At 43.5% G+C, this 19,662-nt stretch overlaps 2 protein-coding genes across 2 annotated transcripts in view; one reads left to right on the plus strand and one right to left on the minus strand.

The window, feature by feature from the left end:
- LOC135550421 (sodium/calcium exchanger 1-like) overlaps window positions 1-9,652 on the plus strand; it is a 28,109-nt gene extending 18,457 nt beyond the window's left edge. The window contains exons 3-7 of the mRNA XM_064981212.1: window positions 5,211-5,317; window positions 5,864-5,985; window positions 6,558-6,657; window positions 6,903-7,175; window positions 7,321-9,652. Coding sequence (XP_064837284.1) covers window positions 5,211-5,317; window positions 5,864-5,985; window positions 6,558-6,657; window positions 6,903-7,175; window positions 7,321-7,700 — 982 coding nt within the window. The 3' untranslated portion in view covers window positions 7,701-9,652. The remainder of the gene's footprint in view (window positions 1-5,210; window positions 5,318-5,863; window positions 5,986-6,557; window positions 6,658-6,902; window positions 7,176-7,320) is intronic.
- The window catches only part of LOC135550436 (bcl2-associated agonist of cell death-like), a 339,230-nt gene that overhangs the window by 56,933 nt on the left and 262,635 nt on the right, over window positions 1-19,662 (minus strand). The gene's annotated exons all lie outside the window — the stretch shown is intronic.

Below are 19,662 nucleotides of genomic sequence, written 5' to 3' on the forward strand. Positions count from 1 at the left end.
CAAACAGAACTGACTGTAATGTATGCTATGACTGATTTTGAAGGGAAAAGTCCCTCTGATCTCCTTGGTTTCCTTAAGCAGAAAAATCTGGATGAGGACATGGGGCAACTTGTGTGACAGTGACCATCCCTGTGTCCACGGCTTCTGTCGAGCGGTCATTCTCGGCCTTAAAGCGAATCAAAACGTATTCCAGAAATGCTACTGGACAGACTCGGCTTTCAGCATGAGCCTCCATGTCGATAGAAAAGGACTTATTGGCGGAACTAAAACGCACAGATAGACTGTACAACAGTCATTGAAGTCTTCTTGAGGAAAGAAAGGAGGAAGGATTTTGTGTTCAAATAATCAGTCTTTGGTGAGTAGGCATACAATGCATTTTATTTTTTATTAAATGTGTATGTATGGTTCGCATTTTATTTCGTTAATATTAAATAGCCTATATATTAACAAAATAAAATGGCAAATAGCCTATGTTGCAAATTATTTGTTTTCTTTCTTTTATTTTCAGTGAATAGTTATGTCTATCATCACGGTGAAACTGCTTTGGGTGCGACAATGCGCTGTTTAGTGAACACATTGTATTTTTTTTGGGGGGGGGGGACTAAAAGCTCAAAGTTTGTGGACCAGAAATGGATAGAAGAAGAATGTTAATATAACTCTGTTGCACTCGACTATGTTCTTGCCTATAAGTTGAACTGTACTGTATTGTACTCTTCCCCTGCAATTCTCGGAATAAAAATGTCAATTTCAAGGTGACGCAACGCCTGGGTTATACTGCGTTTCTGTCTAACTGTATGGTGTCTAGAGCCATGGCATCATAATGATGGTAATAAGAGGTGGATTAATTCGGGTGGGACTGTGTAGGACCTCACTGAAGGCCCATGCCCCAGGCCCACGGCATGCTACTGGTTATGTTCAGCTCATAGTGTCTCCTGTTACTGTCTGCCCTTCCACGGACTGTTATGTTCAGCTCATAGTGTCTCGTGCTACTGTCCTCTCTTCCACTGACTGTTATGTTCAGCTCATAGTGTCTCCTGCTACTGTCCTCTCTTCCACTGACATACTGTTATGTTCAGCTCATAGTGTCTCCTGTTTACTGTCCTCTCTTCCACTGACATACTGTTATGTTCAGCTCATAGTGTCTCCTGCTACTGTCTCTTCCACTGACTCTTCCACTAACATACTGTTATGTTCAGCTCTGTTATGTAGCTCATAGTGTGTCTCCTGTTATGTTACTGTCCTCTCTTCCACTGACATACTGTTATGTTCAGCTCATAGTGTCTCCTGCTACTGTCCTCTCTTCCACTCAACACTGTCCTCTCTACTCCACTGACATACTGTTATGTTCAGCTCATAGTGTCTCCTGCTACTGTCCTCTCTTCCTCTCTTCCACTGACATACTGTTATGTTCAGCTCATAGTGTCTCCTGCTACTGTCTGCTCTTCCACTGGACTGTTATGTTCAGCTCATAGTGTGTCCTCTCTTCCACTAACATACTGTGTTCAGCTCTGTCCTCTCTTCCACTGACTGTTATGTTCAGCTCATAGTGTCTCCTGCTACTGTCCTCTCTTCTACTGACATACTGTTATGTTCAGCTCATAGTGTCTCCTGTTTACTGTCCTCTCTTCCACTGACTGTTATGTTCAGCTCATAGTGTCTCCTGCTACTGTCCTCTCTTCCACTGACATACTGTTATGTTCAGCTCATAGTGTCTCCTGTTTACTGTCCTCTCTTCCACTGACTGTTATGTTCTGCTCATAGTTATGTTCTCATAGTGTGTCTTCACTGACATACTGTTATGTTCAGCTCATAGTGTCTCCTGCTACTGTCCTCTCTTCCACTGACATACTGTTATGTTCAGCTCATAGTGTCTCCTGCTACTGTCCTCTCTTCCACTGACATACTGTTATGTTTTTTTTTCTCTTTCTGTTGTCTGAAGGTCAAACCAAGTGTTATAATAGTCTGAGTCTGGAACCCCCCCCCCCTCTCTCTACTCTCTCCCTCCAGTATTACCTCTCCCAGCTCTTTCTGACACCTACCCAGAATACCCTCTCTTTCCATTTACTGTAACCAGCATCCTCACCCACTGAGCACCGACCAACACGGGATGTCCATGGACGTTGAGAAGTAGTTGAAATTTGCTCAGTCCACCCTGGCCTTGTTGTTAAGGCCCACTGAAGGACCGGACTGGACCAAATCGGAACCTATCATAGACATATGATTCACATTTGGATAGTACAATACAATACTGTACCATAGAGTGCAGTACAGAAAGGTAGAGAAATCACATCAAATCAAATCAGATTTTATTTGTCACATACACATGGTTAGCAGATGTTAATGCGAGTGTAGCGAAATGCTTGTGCTTCTAGTTCCGACAATGTTGTAATAACCAACAAGTAATTTAACTAACAATTCCTAAACTACTGTCTTATACACAGTGTAAGGGGATAAATAATTTTTTACATAAGGATATATGAATGAGTGATGGTACAGCGCAGCATAGGCAAGATACAGTAGATGGTATCGAGTACAGTATATACATATGAGTATGTAAACAAAGTGGCATAGTTAAAGTGGCTAGTGATACATGTATTACATAAGGATGCAGTCGATGATATAGAGTACAGTATATACGTATGCATATGAGATGAATAATGTAGGGTAAGTAACATTATATAAGGTAGCATTGTTTAAAGTGGCTAGTGATATATTTACATCATTTCCCATCAATTCCCATTATTAAAGTGGCTGGAGTGTGTTGGCAGCAGCCACTCAATGTTAGTGGTGGCTGTTTAACAGTCTGATGGCCTTGAGATAGAAGCTGTTTTTTAGTCTCTCAGTCCCAGCTTTGATGCACCTGTACTGACCTCGCCTTCTGGATGATAGCGGGGTGAACAGGCAGTGGATCGGGTGGTTGATGTCCTTGATGATCTTTATGGCCTTCCTGTAACACCGGGTGGTGTAGGTGTCCTGGAGGGCAGGTAGTTTGCCCCCGGTGATGCGTTGTGCAGACCTCACTACCCTCTGGAGAGCCTTACGGTTGTGGGCGGAGCAGTTGCCGTACCAGCCATTGATACAGCCCGACAGGATGCTCTCGATTGTGCATCTGTAGACGTTTGTGAGTGCTTTTGGTGACAAGCCGAATTTCTTCGTTAGTACAATAGAGTAGAGTATACTCTACTTTACTCTTCTCTACTGTGCTCTGATGTGCTGTACTGTGATGTCCAAACTTGTGAAACATGAAGAGAATGACATTCATATCCATAGTTATGCATTTTTTGTGTAGTACCGATCTGGGACCCATGATGTAACTCAAACTCAAGGTGCCATGTTATAGCTGACACCCCAGTTTTTACGTTATTGCATAAAAACCTGAGGGAGATTTTACCGTTATTACGTTACCAAAGTTTGCATCTGCACAGTTCAATTGTTAAAAGTATGCCTTCTTGATTTGTATGTTTTGTTCAACTTTTAAGGCAGTGGTTTTTGTTTGGCATACATTTTAGCACGAAGACGCTGAGTCAAAGCGTAATTCTGTTTCCGTGGAATTGCCATTTAATATTCTGCGTGGTGCAATTCTATTTATTCACAACAGGATCTTGTAACTAAGTCAGTCGTGATGGCTGCAATCAAATGCAACGGGAGAGTTTGTTCTCTAATTGGTTGATTTATCGCAGGCGTACCCGGAAAGAGGCCAAACTCTAAATCACCACAAATGTAATTTGAGTTTTATAAAAACAAACAGTGGCTCTGATGAAGAACAAAAAAAACACACAAAAAACAGAATTTTATCTGAAGCTGTACTTTTTCACACAGTCTAGCCTTGGCTACTATCTGCGTTAGAATTCACCTCAACGTTTATTATCTGCTCATTGTGAGCGTGCTGTTGCAGTGTACTCAGGGGAGTAAGTCAAGTTGCATGTGTGTGGAGTGGTTCATTACCTATATATATATATATATTTATATTTACCTATTTACAGTGTGTGTGTGTCTTTGCGCACGTGCTTGTTAAGAGTTTTTGCTCCAGTGAATAACGGCGCCATTCAATACCTGAAGGCCGTAGTGTGGGACCAGGGCCTTGTGCTTAATACACTTAATATGCTTAATACTGCACAAATGCAGTTTTCCTGCTCGCTCGCTCATCCGTCTCCATCAGGCTGTCCTGCACCTCTGCCGGTCTTCTGGGATGGCCCGTCAGTCTGTGTGTGGACTGTGTCGACAGGAGGAGTTGTCACCCGGGACCTCTGCTCTCCTTTGTGTGTACCAGAGTTCTGCTGGGCATAGGATCACAATGGATCCAGGTCTATTCTTATCTCTACGCTGTGTGGCTTGGCCCATCTGCTGGAGCCAGCCCTGCAGTCTTAACATGGGCTGATAGGCCTCTCTGATAGCTGTCCACCACTATCAGCTTGGCTCTGAAGTGTTTGGCTGGCATGCAGAGGGAGTGGAGCTCAGCCACCCATGGGAATAGTCCAGTGAGCGACAAGGCTGCATTAGACACATTTACACTGATATGAGTCACTGCACCGACAGGCTTTTTTGGGTCGCTGGAATCTAATCAAGAAAACAGAGAGATAGAGAGAGCAGTGAGGGGTGGGGGGGGGGGAAATCATGTGATAAATACTGTGCCAATCAATACAGAATAGTTCTTATTAAATGTAGTTAAAGTGAAGTCTTGTGAGGGCTTAAGCAACGGGTCTGGGTTGGAGGGCGAGATAGAAAGGACGATAGTGAATTACATATACGTGATAAGGCTCAGACACGTGAGTTTAAACGGTAGCTGGCGGTAAAGGTTGGAGGAAAATTAGGGGTGGTGTGTGTGTGTGTTGTGCATCGTGGCCATAATGCGAATGGCTTAACTGCTTAATTGTTTGTTCCCAGCAGTGTCTCTGTCCCTGTCTGCCTTAGTGGCTTTCTTCATTATTAATGAACCCTAATTAACAGCATCCTGGACATCTGTGCAGCCCACCCTGCTCTCCTCTTTCTATCTCTCACTTTCTCCTCCAGTCAAAGGAAGGAGAAAAAAACATGATGGCAAGCTGTTTTCTCTACATCGCTCCACGCTGCTATTCGTCACCCCTTATCTGTTTCTCTGCCCTTCCTCACCTCTGTCCCTTCCCCCTTCTCTGTTCCCATCTTTTTCTCCTTTGAAAAGAGCTATCTGGTTCTTACCCAACATGCTTTTCTCTGTCTCTCCCCGTCTGCAGGAAGCTGATGGAGGTGAAGGTCATTGATGATGAGGAGTATGAGAAGAACAAGACCTTCATCATCCAGCTGGGGGAGCCTGTGCTGCTGGAGATTGGACGGAAACACGGTCAGTGCAGAGCAAAAAAGGAGCAGCCCCGTGTTATCTCTGTCAGTCGCAAATGGTCTGTTTCACAGGATCCGTCATTGGAAAGACACAACGGCTGTATATAAAGGATAGAATGGTAGTTGTGGAAGTGCTGTAGGTTTTATTTGACCTTGGCAGTTCCGTGTTGTAAGTGATAAGGTTGTGGCACATAGAATCACAACACATGACATCCTTAATTAACCAGTAATTGTTTTTATTCCAAATATAGTTATGTTGCTTTCTTACTTTCAAACATTATATTTTTAACGTTTTCTATACAGATGAAAGCCTCAGTAACACACAAAAAGATGTTCTCAGTGCCTTTGTCCTGCAACGTGATACCCACGAGAAAAACATTTCTACTCCCCCCCCCCTCACGGAACTCTGTGTATCGATGCATCGGTATACTATTTACTCTCAGAGCATTCATTTGATAAGTCAATTACATAGCAATTTAGTATACCGGTACATGTTATATAGCAGTAGGTAAGGATAGGTTGATATTGAAATGTTCCTTTGCTTTCACAGGCGACTCCAATGACAACAAGCCAGCAGGAACTGATGAGGAGGAGGTGTCCAAGATGGGCTGTCCCAGCCTAGGAGAACACACCAAGCTGGAGGTGGTGATCGAGGAGTCTTACGAGTTCAAGGTAACCCACAAAAACAAACCCCCACATACGTATGCGTCCTTTCTACTCTGTTCCCCTCTGTCCTCATCTGCCCCCCCGTCCCATCCCGTCTCAGCAGCATACTATTTATTAAAAGCATGTCTCCTGCCAGTTAGAGATCACTGTCTCATTACTCCTATCAAGCGCCCCCTCCCACCTCCCAAGGGGAGACAGTGTGGACAGAAATGCCAGTCAGGTCATCTGCACTGAAACCAACAGATTAAAGATAAAGATTACTAAACAAACAAATGTAGAAAACAAACAGGGCAAGATGACATTGCACACAGCATTAACATTAGACCAACCCTGACCTCATCCACCCCATACAACACTTCTCTATCCATTCTATGAATTGATAACTCTATTTTACGATAGCAGAAATCTGATTGTCGTTATTTTCTTGCTTTTTTGTTTGTCTGTGCGTGTGTTCTTCTGTGTGTGTGTTTGTTGGTTTGTTCGTGTGTGTGTGTGTGTGTTTGTGTGTTTGTTCATGTGTTTGTGTGTGTGATTGTTGGTGTTTGTGTGTTTGTTCATGTGTGTGTGTGTGTGTGTAGAACACAGTGGATAAGCTGATCAAGAAGACTAACCTTGCTCTGGTGGTGGGCAGCAGTAGCTGGAGAGAGCAGTTTGTCAATGCTGTCACTGTCAGTGCAGGTGAGTGCCTCTCTCCTTCACTCCTACCATCTCTGGGGCTGACTCATTAAAGCTGCATGCTCTTGCATTAAAGTAGAGAGTCAGAGGTGTGTTGTTCAGGGCAGAGAAGTCACACTACTTTAGGAGCAGTAATGAAGTCACAGACATGCAAGTTGCTGTTCGAGACTTTATAGATACAAGTTGAAGCAACAAAAGGATCATGGATTTTGAAACGGTGTAAACACCTCTCTCTTTCTCTCTCCCAGGTGATGATGATGAGGAGGAGAGTGGGGAGGAGCGCCTGCCGTCCTGTTTCGACTACATCATGCACTTCCTCACAGTGTTCTGGAAGGTTCTGTTCGCCTTTGTCCCGCCCACAGAGTACTGGAATGGCTGGGCCTGCTTCTTTGTGTCCATCTCCCTGATTGGTGTTCTGACGGCTGTGACTGGGGACCTGGCCTCTCATTTTGGCTGCACAGTCGGGCTCAAGGACTCTGTCACTGCCGTAGTATTTGTGGCCCTGGGTACTTCCGTTCCAGGTGGGCGCCTGTCTATCTCTGTGTAGTCTCTCTCTGTCAGTCTTTCTCTGGGCTGTATCTATCTCTGTTGTCCCAATTTTAAACCGTGCCAGAATCACTAACTGTTTTCTAACCAGCTATTTCTGCTTCCTGCATGTTCTCTCAGACACCTTTGCCAGTAAAGTGGCGGCCATCCAAGACCAGTACGCTGACGCCTCCATCGGCAATGTGACGGGCAGTAATGCAGTGAATGTGTTCCTGGGCATCGGTGTGGCGTGGACCATCGCGGCCGTCTACTGGAAGACCAAGGGCAAGAAGTTCCTTGTGCAGCCAGGCTCGCTGGCCTTCTCCGTCACCCTGTTCACAATCATGGCGTTCGTATGCGTCCTGGTGCTGATGTACCGCCGCCGGGCCGGGGTGGCAGGGGGCGAACTGGGGGGCCCGCGGACCCCGAAACTCCTCACCTCCCTCTTCTTCTTCTCCCTCTGGCTCCTCTACATCATGCTGGCCTCCCTGGAGGCCTACTGCCACGTGCCAGGCTTCTGAGAGACAGAGAGAGAGACAGAGAGAGAGATTGAAGGAGAAAGCTTGTCTCCTATTGTTTACATGTCTATCCCGCTCATTTCTGTGTACTTTTCTGAGTGTTATGAAGTATTTCTATTGTTATTATTATTGCTACAGTGGTTACTTGACTCTGAAGACTTCTATCCCATTTAGAATGACGTGGATGGCAGCCTTAGTCATTCTGTTGGAAGCATACTGGGACCAGCTAATAACTTGATGTATATCTTGGGAGGACTCATGCCTTGAGGCGTAGCTTTGTCTAACCAGGCTGTCTGCACAAACGAGGGGGAAAAAATGACCCTTGACTCTTCTGAGTAAGCTCCCGTTTTGTTTATAGCCTATCCTGAACCCTTAGCTATTTCAGCTCCACTGCCTCTCTCCTGCATCTCTGCATTCAGATCGAGTACGGCCCTAGTAGATCAGTCTGAATGTCTTGGAGATGACGCACACTGACTCAGAGATCAGAGCCGGATCAGATCTTCCCTCTCCCCGTGTCTTAACGTTGGTTCCTGGTTGACCAACTCTCGAACCCCTGATGCCCACCAAGCACAATCATTCCCATGAAGATTCTCAGCCTCTGCCCTGAACATTGACTACTTCCCCCACCCCCATCCTAACCCTCTCTCTCTTATTTTTCAACAACGTCATGTGGTTGTCTTGTGGATTTATTGGGGGGAAAATGATGCCAAGATAGTAAAGATGTTTGAAAAATCAAAGTGTTTGTAGATAAAACATTGCCATATATTATCTTGGAACACGGTCTGAAAAGCGAACTTGTGATGAGGGTTGTGAAGTGGAAGAACTACAGTTTGCATGGTACTGCATTAGAATTAGTAGCCACTGAGAGCAAAAAATAATGTCAGATGCTATTCAGGAAATGGAGATCAGTTGAACAAAGCTGTTGGTGTTTGTTAATAAGATTAATGTTCATATTTATTATCTCAAACTATTTATTGTATATCATGTAAAAGATAATACTCCCGCTAGTTGTGTACATGTGGGAGAGTGAGATCGTGAGTGTGTTTTTTTGCATGCATTGAGTGAAGCATTGAATGATTTGGAAGTATTGTATGTAACATTTTAATATGGCTATCATCATGAGTGAAAGTCTAGATGTGATTCCAAGCTAAGCACAGTAAAATATGAGTATCACTGCCTGGTTCCCTGACCCAGCCTCTGTCTGGGGACAACCTCTTAGTCTTGTGAGAACTTCTTCCAATAGCCTTTTTTTTTAACAGGACACTAATCAATGTGAGACAAGACCTGCCAGAGTTTTCCTGCTTCTTGAAAAGTGTGCTTTGAAATATACCTTTGGGACCATGTTGAAGCTAATTTTTTTTCCCTAAGGTTTTGTATGAGTGTGCGAGCGTGTTGATGTGGATAATTCAAGGTATTTGTACTTCTTGTCTTCAGAGTTTGATGGAAGGCATGCCTTTTATACCATCAAAAAATGTTTACTCAAGGGGGTATGGATTTCAATGATGAAATGTCTACACTTCTGAGTTATGTTCCCAGGAATCCTCTCCCCAAAATGTTTTCTTAGTCTCCGTCCCGTTCAGGCTTTGAACATATTTCTGCTACATGTCAAAGCCCTGCATAGGAGTAGAAACAATGTTGCTAAAGCCTAAAGCGTTTGTTTATTTCCTGAACATAGCACACATATTCCAATATACAGGTTTGAAAATGGTGACAAAAGAACTATGACAATACTGTACTGTTATGAAAAAAGGACCACAAACAAATGATTGCCAAACCTTCCTATAATTTGCATAAGGACCATGTGTAGACCTCATGTTTGAAATCTAGGATCCTCCGATCCATTCTTATCATTTCTAGATGTATTCCTAGTTACATGATCATTGCTGCTTTTATTTGGATTAATATGCACGCTAAATGTATGATCAATGGAAATAAAAGTTGTTTATTTATCATTTCTCAAAATTGAGTTTGGTTTATTTCTTAATCGGGACTCGGATCCCTTTTCAATCATAACTGGTGGCTGAGCTTACAGGACACGTCAAAAATGCAGTCCCTTGCAGAGAGAAACGTGTGTGTGAATTAGTAAGGTAAACATTGTTTTGTTGAATTTGAACTGCATTTGGCAGTGTAAAAAAAAATGTGCTTGACTGGGTACCACTGTATGACTGAGTAGGTTCAACAACCCAGTTACTCTACACTCTTAGATAAAAAGATTCCAAAAGGGTTCTTTGGCTGTCCCCATAGGAGAACCCTTTTTGGTTCCAGGTGGAACCCTTTTCGGTTCCAGGTAAAAACCCCTTTGGGTTGCATGTCGAACCCTCTGTAAAAAAGGTTACACATGGAACCCAAACGGGTTCTACCTGCAACCAAACAGGGTTCTTCAAAGGGTTCTCCTATGGGGACAGCCCAAGAACCCTTTTAGGTTCTAGATAGCACCTTTATTTCTAAGAGTGTGCCACACCTGACCCATTCCTGCGCATGAATCAGCTCTGAAATCTTCCACTGTTCACTTTTTATTCACCATAAGAGTCCATAAATAACTTTTCTTACATGACATAATCATTAAGCGTAGTCTCTGCGCCCTCATTTCCTCACCCTCCTCCATCTGCTCTGATCAACCTGGAACATATGCTTCAGGAAGTTTTCATGTCGCTTGTTGTGGTTAGGCATCCCATTGGATTACACACCACAAGCAGGGAATTAACCTTGTACTCTAACCATCTCAGTGGAGTCCCCGTTTCCCCACAGACAAGATGTTTTCCAGGTCTGTAACAAGGAGGGATGTCTTTGACGTTAACCACTTTTCTTTGATGTAGATACTTGTGCTGCGACATCAACTTCAAATAGTGAGCATTCTCCAGGAATCCTACAGAAATCTCATAGGAATCCTACAGAAATCTTACAGGAATCCTGCAGGAAAAAATCTACAAGAATTCCTGTAGTTGATTAGTTACATGTATTTAGTTAACCTTAGCTGGTCTTTGGATTTCATTCACTGAACAGTATTAGAACACATTTTAAAACAGTCTCAGAGTTATCAAGCACAAATCTGAGTCAGCTCTGAAGTCATAGTCCGACTCATGTCACAAATCTGAGTCAGCTCTGAAGTCATAGCCGACTCATGTCACAAATCTGTATTTTTGAGCCTTAGGTGCAACTCAAGTCTGAGATGCAAGTCCCCAACTCTGGCAGCGTGGAACTGAAATCAACTGTGGGGACAGTAAATCTGCCTCCACTGAATGCCTGTGTCTCTCAAATAAGATCCTGGAGGCCACGGCCAAAGTCACGGTTATGCAAATTAAGCCACAGAACGCCTCAATTTGGGCAACTGTGACTCTGTTGGAGTGAAACCATGGCACCTGTGTACCCTGCAGCACCTGGCACGATTCCCTCTTCCCTCCAATCCCCTCTTTATCAGTTGGTCTTTCCCCTATTACCCATTTGATGCTGGTTACTACGGTGTCTCATCAGTGGAATGCTATTTAATGATCTCGCTCTTATCTATGAGAGTAGCAATGCATTTCAGTCATTTAGATGCTGGGCTCGCTGCAGCTGGATGTCAAATGTCACAGCTCAATTGTTATTCCAGACAGTTTTCAGTATCAAGAGTTGGTTTGACACCAAGCACAACACAGGAGGGTAAAAATCACAATTCAATTTCAAGAGAATGTATAGTCGATATGAACAATCAATACACTACTAGCTAGCACAGCAATGCATATATTATTCATTATGGTCTATTGGATACGACACATAAATCACAGAAAAACACAACGTCACAGTGCATCCTTCATATTCATGTTGTTGATATTGTCCTTAATCAGATTTGTTTTGGGACATCACCAGGAATACTGTAGGAAAAGGATATTTGCCATACCGAGACATGAGTAGCCTATTGGTTCCCTCCGGTATGGGGCACCCCTGGGAGGGAGGTTTCCTGCTCTGAAGCTTCAAAAGGATTTCTCTGGTCACTAGGCAACAACAAAAGTTTATGTGCTTATATTTCAAAGTGTGTATAATACATTTATTCATATACTTGTAGCAAATACAGGCAATATAAAGTGCGCACCTCTGCATGTATTTTTAGTGCTTCTTGTTGCTAGGCGACCTCTCAAAGAGTCATTGTCTTTCTGTCATTGCGTTGTCTGATGTCAGTGCAGTGAGGTGGGCGTGTTGGTTGTAATTTCCATTTAAGGTCATTCTCCTCGTCTCTCTCTCACTCTGACTCAAAGCATATAGAGTAAATTAGCTATTGTGAAGCAGTTCTTATTCAAACCAAAATAGCTATCTCTTCATTTTTGATTAGGAATGTCATATTGTTGGAATGCAGAGAGAGGGACCCCAGGAATAGACTCGGAGAGCCTGAACGCAGAGAGAGCGAGAGAGAGCGAGAGGGTGAGAGAGAGAGAGAGAGAGAGAGAGAGCTCAGAAATAGACTCGGGGAGCCTGAATGCAGAGAGAGAACGAGAGAGAGCGAGAGCGTGAGAGAGAGCTCAGGAATAGACTCGGAGAGCCTGAACGCAGAGAGAGAGCGAGAGAGAGCGAGAGAGCGAGAGAGAGCGAGGGAGCGAGAGCGTGAGAGAGAGAGAGCTCATGGATAGACTCGGAGAGCAGGAACGCAGAGAGAGAGAATGAGAGGGCGAGAGAGCGAGAGGGTGAGAGAGAGAGCTCAGGAATAGACTCGGAGAGTCTGAATGCAGAGAGAGAAAGAGAGTGAGAGAGAGCGAGAGCGAGAGCATGAGAGAGAGAGCTCAGGAATAGACTCGGAGAGCCTGAACGCAAAGAGAGAGCGAGAGAGAGCGAGAGAGCGAGAGAGCGAGAGAGAGCGAGAGAGCGAGAGAGAGCGAGGGAGCGAGAGCGTGAGAGCTCATGGATAGACTCGGAGAGCAGGAACACAGAGAGAGCGCGTGAGAGAACGAGAGCTCAGGAATAGACTGGGAGAGCCTGAACCCAGAAAGAGAAAGAGGGAGCTCAAGAATGGACTTGGAGAGCCTGAACCCAGAGAGAGAGCAAGAACTCAGGAATAGAGTAGGAGAGCCTGAACCCAGAGAGAGAGCAAGAACTCAGGAATAGAGTAGGAGAGCCTGAACCCAGAGAGAGCAAGAACTCAGGAATAGAGTAGGAGAGCCTGAACCCAGAGAGAGAGCAAGAACTCAGGAATAGAGTAGGAGAGCCTGAACCCAGAGAGAGAGCAAGAACTCAGGAATAGAGTAGGAGAGCCTGAACCCAGAGAGAGAGCAAGAACTCAGGAATAGAGTAGGAGAGACTGAACCCAGGGGCGGATGCCCTAGGATAGAGTCATGATAGAGCCCCCATGAGGAAGTTTAGCAGCACAACAACTGTATGATATAATGGCATATTTATTTTCATGATGAAGTGCAACTTCCTATGTAAAGAGTATTTTGAGAGATGCACTGTTTGTGTCGTGCTCTGTATTATATTAGTATGGTGCTATGCCCTGAACTCTCTCAGTTGATATTGCTATATTTGGATGGCCAGTGTGTCTTTTCAGCAATGCTGCGATAATCTGGCCTTGGTTTTATGAAATACTATTTCACATAAATACCTATTCAACACCAAGTGGTCGACTCAACTGAAACGTTCAGTAATTGTCATGTAGTTTGCGAAAGTTCAACCAGGAAGGCTGGTCTGATTGCTCGTTTAACATCATCCAGGAAACATAACATAATTCACTTTGTTTCCTATTCTACGGGTTTAGTGGGAAGGCATACAAATTATCATCTTGTTTATTCTCCTCCTTCCTGTTAGCCATGTGCGGAACGTCATTCGCCTATTTACCATATACCCTATAAGCACGGCACAATTATGCACATTCCGAACGCTTGCTGTTTAACATATGGGACCAATCTTGCAATTATCACCTTCCTCTCGCTCAACCAATGGGCATACATCTTGGGATGTATTTATATGTCGATTTACCCTCGTTCTTTCACTTACTGTTTTTCAGCAAATGTTTTGACAACCGTCCTCCTCCCCACCACCCCCAGCTACAATAACCTTAAGGTTCGGCATTGGAACTCCTTTCCCTCTGCGGGGGTGTTTTGATACCAGCAGCCCCCCATTGTGCTGTATTCTGTATTCTGATCTACGGGGGCCTATTAATTAGCGTCTGGATTCAATCTGTATGGCGGAAGAGCCGCGCAAAGATTTCAAGGTAACCCGATTGAGCCGACATATGCAGCGTTCAACGTGTCCGCGAACGCAGGAATGTTGCCTTTACATTTCTAATGAGCTATAAATCCAATCACATTTGATTGGTCACGTACACATATTTAAGTGATGTTATTGCGGGTGTGGCGAAATGCTTGTGTTCCTCGCTCCGGCAGTGCAGTAGTATCTAACCATTCACAACAATACACACAAATCTAAAAGTAAAATAATGTAATTAAGAAATATATAAATATTAGGTCGAGCAATGTAGGAGTGGCATTGACTAAAATACAGTAGAATATACATATGAAATTAGTAAAGCAGTATGTAAACATTATTAAAGTGACTGTGTGTATTAGGTCGTTGTTGTGGAATTGTTAGATTACTTGTTAGATATTACTGCACTGTCGGAACTAGAAGCACAAGCATTTTGCTATACTCGCATTAACATCTGTTAACCATGTGTATGTGACCAAAACATTTTGATTTGATTTAGTGTTCCATTATTAAAGTGACCAGTAATTCCATGTCTATGTATATTGGGGCAGCAGCCTCTAAGGTGCAGAGTTGAGTAACCGGGTGGTAGTCGGCTATTGTTGGCTATTTAACAGTCTGATGGCCTTGAGATAGAAGCTGTTTTTCAATCTCTCGGTCCCAGCTTTGATGCACCTGTACTGGCCTCGCCTTCTGGATGGTAGCGGGCTGAACAGGCAATGGCTCGGTTGGTTGATGTCCGTAATTATCTTTTTGGCCTTCCTGTGACATTGTGCGCTGTAGGTGTCCTGGAGGGCAGGCAGTGTGCCCCCGGTGATGCGTTGGGCAGACCGCACCACCCTCTGGAGAGCCCTGTGGTTGCGGGAGGTGCAGTTGCCGTACCAGGCAATGATACATAGCCTATAAAGCGGATCTTCCCTGATACTGAAGGCCCTAAGTCGATGTTTTATTGACTTAATTAAGTCCATGTTAAGTCTACTTATCTTAAGTCTGAATCGGGCTTTGGGTGCATATACTTCCCAACAAAGAGTGAGTGATGAGAGAGTTAGTGTGTGTTATGCAACTCCAATATTCATGAATATTTATTACTAACATTTATCTCAGTCCTGCTAATTGGACACAGTAAAACACATTTACGGAGGGTTGGCTAAATGAAAAAAAAAAGGGATTTAGTCCTGACTCTAGATGCGATCTAAAAAGGTCCAAGAAAGCAGAAACGATGTTTTAATGAAAAGAAAAGGCATGAATGGGGAGAGACATGATATTGCTTTCTAAGATCCGGTGTTACCAGAATGTCTGACAGATGGTTTCCAACCCAGACGTATTCCCCCAAAGACAAGAGAAGTGCACAGCAGTGCAAAACAGTCATTAGAGAGAGAAAGGGAGGGAAAGGGAAAGAAAGAAGAGAGAAATGTCTGAATTGCAGAAAGAAATTAAAACAGAGAATTGAAGTCTCCCAGGGCCGTAAATACCCCTATTAATTCAATTACTTCAGAACACTGCAGCAGAGACTTGTCAAAACAAGACTATAAAGAGATACGACTGGGCCAGGGTGATAGGGGAATAGTAGCAAAATAATTGTAGATGATATTAGTGGAGATACTGTAACTACTCTAATAGTGAGTGAGGTACAAGACCACCCGGGTAGGACCCCCCTTTGCCACCAGAACAGCCTGAATTCTTCTGGGCATAGAAATGTTGCTCAATTGGTATCAAGAGACATAATGTGTGCCAGGAAAACATTCTCCACACCAGTACACCACTGCCGCCAGCATCTACCATTGACAGTGGTCAGGATGGGTCCATGGACTCATGCTGGTTACGCCAAGTCCTGCCTCTGCTATCAGCATGACGCAACAGGAACCGGGATTCGTCGGACCAGGCAATGTTTTTCCACACCTCGGTTGTCCAGTGTTGGTGATGGCGGGTCCACTGGAGCCGCTTCCTCTTGTTTTTAGCTGATTGGAGTGGAACCCAGTGTGGTCGTCTGCTGCAATAGCCCATCCATGACAACGAACCGACTAGTTGTACGTTCTGGGATGTCGTTTTGCACATCACTGTTGTACTGCACCGTTATTTGCCTGTTTGTGCCCTACTGACAATACTGCCACAACCACCAGTTCAGTGGGAGTATTGCATCTCTTGTCTATCTGGATCTTTTCTGGTCTTTTCATCTATTGTTGTGTGGAAACTGTGTGTGTGTCAATCCCAGTCTCAAAGATATATTCATATTGCTGCGATGATGGAGAGCTCTGGCACATCAGCTACCAGAGCTGGACAAGAGCTTGAACTCAGACAGTATGGCTGCTAGTTAATCAATTCTCTGCATATTAATGTGCGGCTTCACCCATAGGAAAAGCAGCTTTTTCTCAGTGATGGCTAAGCGCCTTTGGACTGTCAAGTGAGCCTTCTCATGGCTGCCTTTGCATGGGAGATCCCCCATCCTCCTTCCCTCCCTCTCTGAGCGTGCAGTGTACCCATCCCCAACACTGGCCTATCCAATCCACATAGATCCTCACCACCCAAGTGGATTCATGTCTCCCAGCATTTGTGTTTAGGATTAGTATTGTTATGCAACACTGTTTCTTTTAGCCCTTGAAAGAAGTCTGGAAAAGCCCCCTCATCAACACCAGCAACAAGTATTTCATCCTGAGAAAAGGATTCTGCCTCAAATGAAACTTCCTGGTTTTTACCTGAAGTTTGAGTGGATTCTGTAAGGATTAGCTACCAAAATCGGTTTTTAGTTGTACTGTTTAATGTACCTTATGTTTATGCTTTGTTGAGCTCCTTCAGTTACGTTGCCCATGTATGCTGATGATTCAACCATATACGCATCGGCAACCACAGCTAATGAAGTCACTGAAACCCTTAACAAAGAGTTGCACTTTGTTTTGGAATGGGTGGTCAGTAATAAACTGGTCCTGAACATCTCTAAAACTAAGAGCATTGTATTTGGTACAAATCATTCCTTAAGTTTTCTAGACCTAAGCTGAATCTGGTAATGAATGGCGTGGCTGTTGAACAAGTTGAGGAGACTGAATTTCTTGGCGTTACCTTAGATTGTAAACAGTCATGGTGAAAACATAATAGATTCAATGGTTGTGAAGATGGGGAGAGGTTTGTCCGTAATAAAGAGATGCTCTGCTTTCTTAACACCACACTCCAAAAAGCAAGTTCTGCCATCTCTAGTTTTGTCTAATCTTGATTATTGCCCAGTCGTGTGGTCCAGTGTTGCAAGGAAAGACCTAGTTAAGCTGCAGCTGGCCCAGAACAGAGTGGCACGTTCTGCTCTTCATTGTAATCAGAGGGCTGATCTAAATACTATGCATGCCAGTCTCTCTTGGCTAAGAGTTGAGGAGAGACTGACTGCAATCACTTATTTTTTATAAGAAACATGAATCTGTTGAAAATCCCAAATTGTTTGCATAGTCAATTTAGACACAGCTCTGACACACACACACACTTAATCCACCAGACATGCCACCGGGGGTCTTTTCACAGTCTCCAAATCCAGTACAAATTCAAGAAAGCGTACAGTTTTATATAGAGGCCTTATTGCATGGAACTTACTTCCATCTCATATTGCTCAAATGAACAGCAAACCTGGTTTCAAAAAACAGATAAAGCAACACCTCACGGCACAACGCCTCTCCCCTATTTGACCTAGATAGTTTGTGTGTATGTACTGATATGTAGGCTACGTGTGCCTTTAAAAAAAATGTATGTAGTTCTGTCCTTGAGTTGTTCTTGTCTATTGATGTTCTGTATTATGTCATTCTGTATTATGTTTCATGTTTTGTGTGGATCCCAGGAAGTGTAGCTGCTGCTTTTGCAACAGCTAATGGGGATCCTAATGAAAATACTCAATAAATTGACTGAAGCTAACAGACGGAGCTAAATATGATGAAAACATTATGATACGGTGACCTGAGCTAAGCTCTGTTATTGCCAGCTGTATTTTCACCTGCACGGCAGTGACAACCACATCCACTGTAAATTCACTGTCATCCATCACAGTTGCCACGGCAGCAATTCATGCGCGACTCAAGGGTCAGCGGATCACTTGTACATGGTGGTTATTGGAAATTGATTCCATTCTGTACAACTACGCTTGTCATGTTCCATATAACTACACTGTAGGTGTTAGTCATCTGACACACGAAGGGCACACGTTTTGCTACACTGACATGATCATTTTGTTCAGTGTCAAGAATATGAAAACAATTTCATATAATTACTTCTGTAATTGGATCATGGATATTGCAGTGGGGACATGAGTCTGTTTTGTTTAGTAAAAATAGCATGTGCCTGCTACATATACAGTAATATCAAAAACAAGAGTAGAGTAATATACAGTAATACAGTATTATCAAAATCAAGAGTACAGTAATATACTGTAATATCAAAATCAAGAGTACAGCAATACAGTAATATCTAAATCAAGAGTGCAGTAATATACAGCAATACAGTAATATCAAAATCAAGAGTACACTAATATACAGTAATATCAAAATCAAGAGTACAGTAATATACAGTAATAGAGTAATATCTAAATCAAGAGTTCCTCATCAACACAGATGATTATTTTTCAAAAGTAGATGCAGAGCTTTTGAATGATCTTCAGAACCATGACAAATACATTATAATTTCCATATGAGCAAAAGTGTGATTTATTCTCTCTAACATCCCACAGAGAGGACATGGCAGAGTTTCAGAGGGTAAGATATAAATATATTAGAATTGATCGGAACTAACTTGGTTGTTTTGGACAATGAGTCACATGGTGAATCTTGTTAGTCATCATCATAGTGCCACCTCCAAGAGTGAGGATGAATCAGACACAGAGAAAACCAACCTAAATGCATGGCTAAAGTAATCCCACTTGGTTAACCATGATACACAGCAGTACTATGTTTCACCACTTGAGCCAATGTGTTCCATTTCAGTAATCATTTGAATATTGGTAAGTTGGTTGCCATAGAGCACACATCATTCAGCGAAGATGAGAATCAATGTCTAAGGTGTCCACATACTTAGGTCATGTAGTGTCGCAGTAGCAGCCCTTGAACAGTAAGGCACCACAGCTCCTTACGCTTGTCAGATTGTTGGGAACGAAATGTATATTCGGCTTAGAGAGTAAATGTTTGTCTGGCTTTTTGGGACTTGAGAGAAAAGAGAAAAGCTAAAAGCCTTTCTGTCCTGGTAGATTTACTCTCAATCGCCTTCCACCCACTTAAGGAAGAGTTAATAGAGTCAAAGAAGTTTATTTGTAATTTTTACACTTTGCTACATTTTGCTGATGAACTTTTAAACAACTGAGCCACTCCTGTGAACACCTCATGTATTTTGTATAGGCTTTTCATAGGACAGTGCAATCTTCACTTTACAAAGATTATTCACATCAAATGGGTAGGGAGGAGGAGGGTTTCCCAAACTGCACTGGGTGCACGTGGTGGGGGGTGGAGGGGACCCAGCCCTAGAGAACCATGCAGCTCTGGGATCACTGATACAAAAGGCCACTGAGCCAATGACACGCTGCATTAAGAGAAGGGATGAAGGGATGAGGCACACTCAAATTCTGAACCCCCCCAGACTGCAATAAACTTACAGGTTCTGCTCAGGCACATTCTCAGCTAGGATACTGTCTGTAGGCTCCACTGTCAAGCATGAGCCTGGCTGGAGAGAAGAGATGAAATCTTAAGGCTCAACACAGCAGGTGTGCCTTGACCAGACTGTGTCTCAGTAATCTTTCGGCCATGTTTTATTGATACGGCATGATGACAGAGGACATGGCTTGGAA

Source organism: Oncorhynchus masou, chromosome 12 (genome assembly GCF_036934945.1).
Source record: "Oncorhynchus masou masou isolate Uvic2021 chromosome 12, UVic_Omas_1.1, whole genome shotgun sequence".
Lineage (NCBI taxonomy): Eukaryota > Metazoa > Chordata > Actinopteri > Salmoniformes > Salmonidae > Oncorhynchus > Oncorhynchus masou.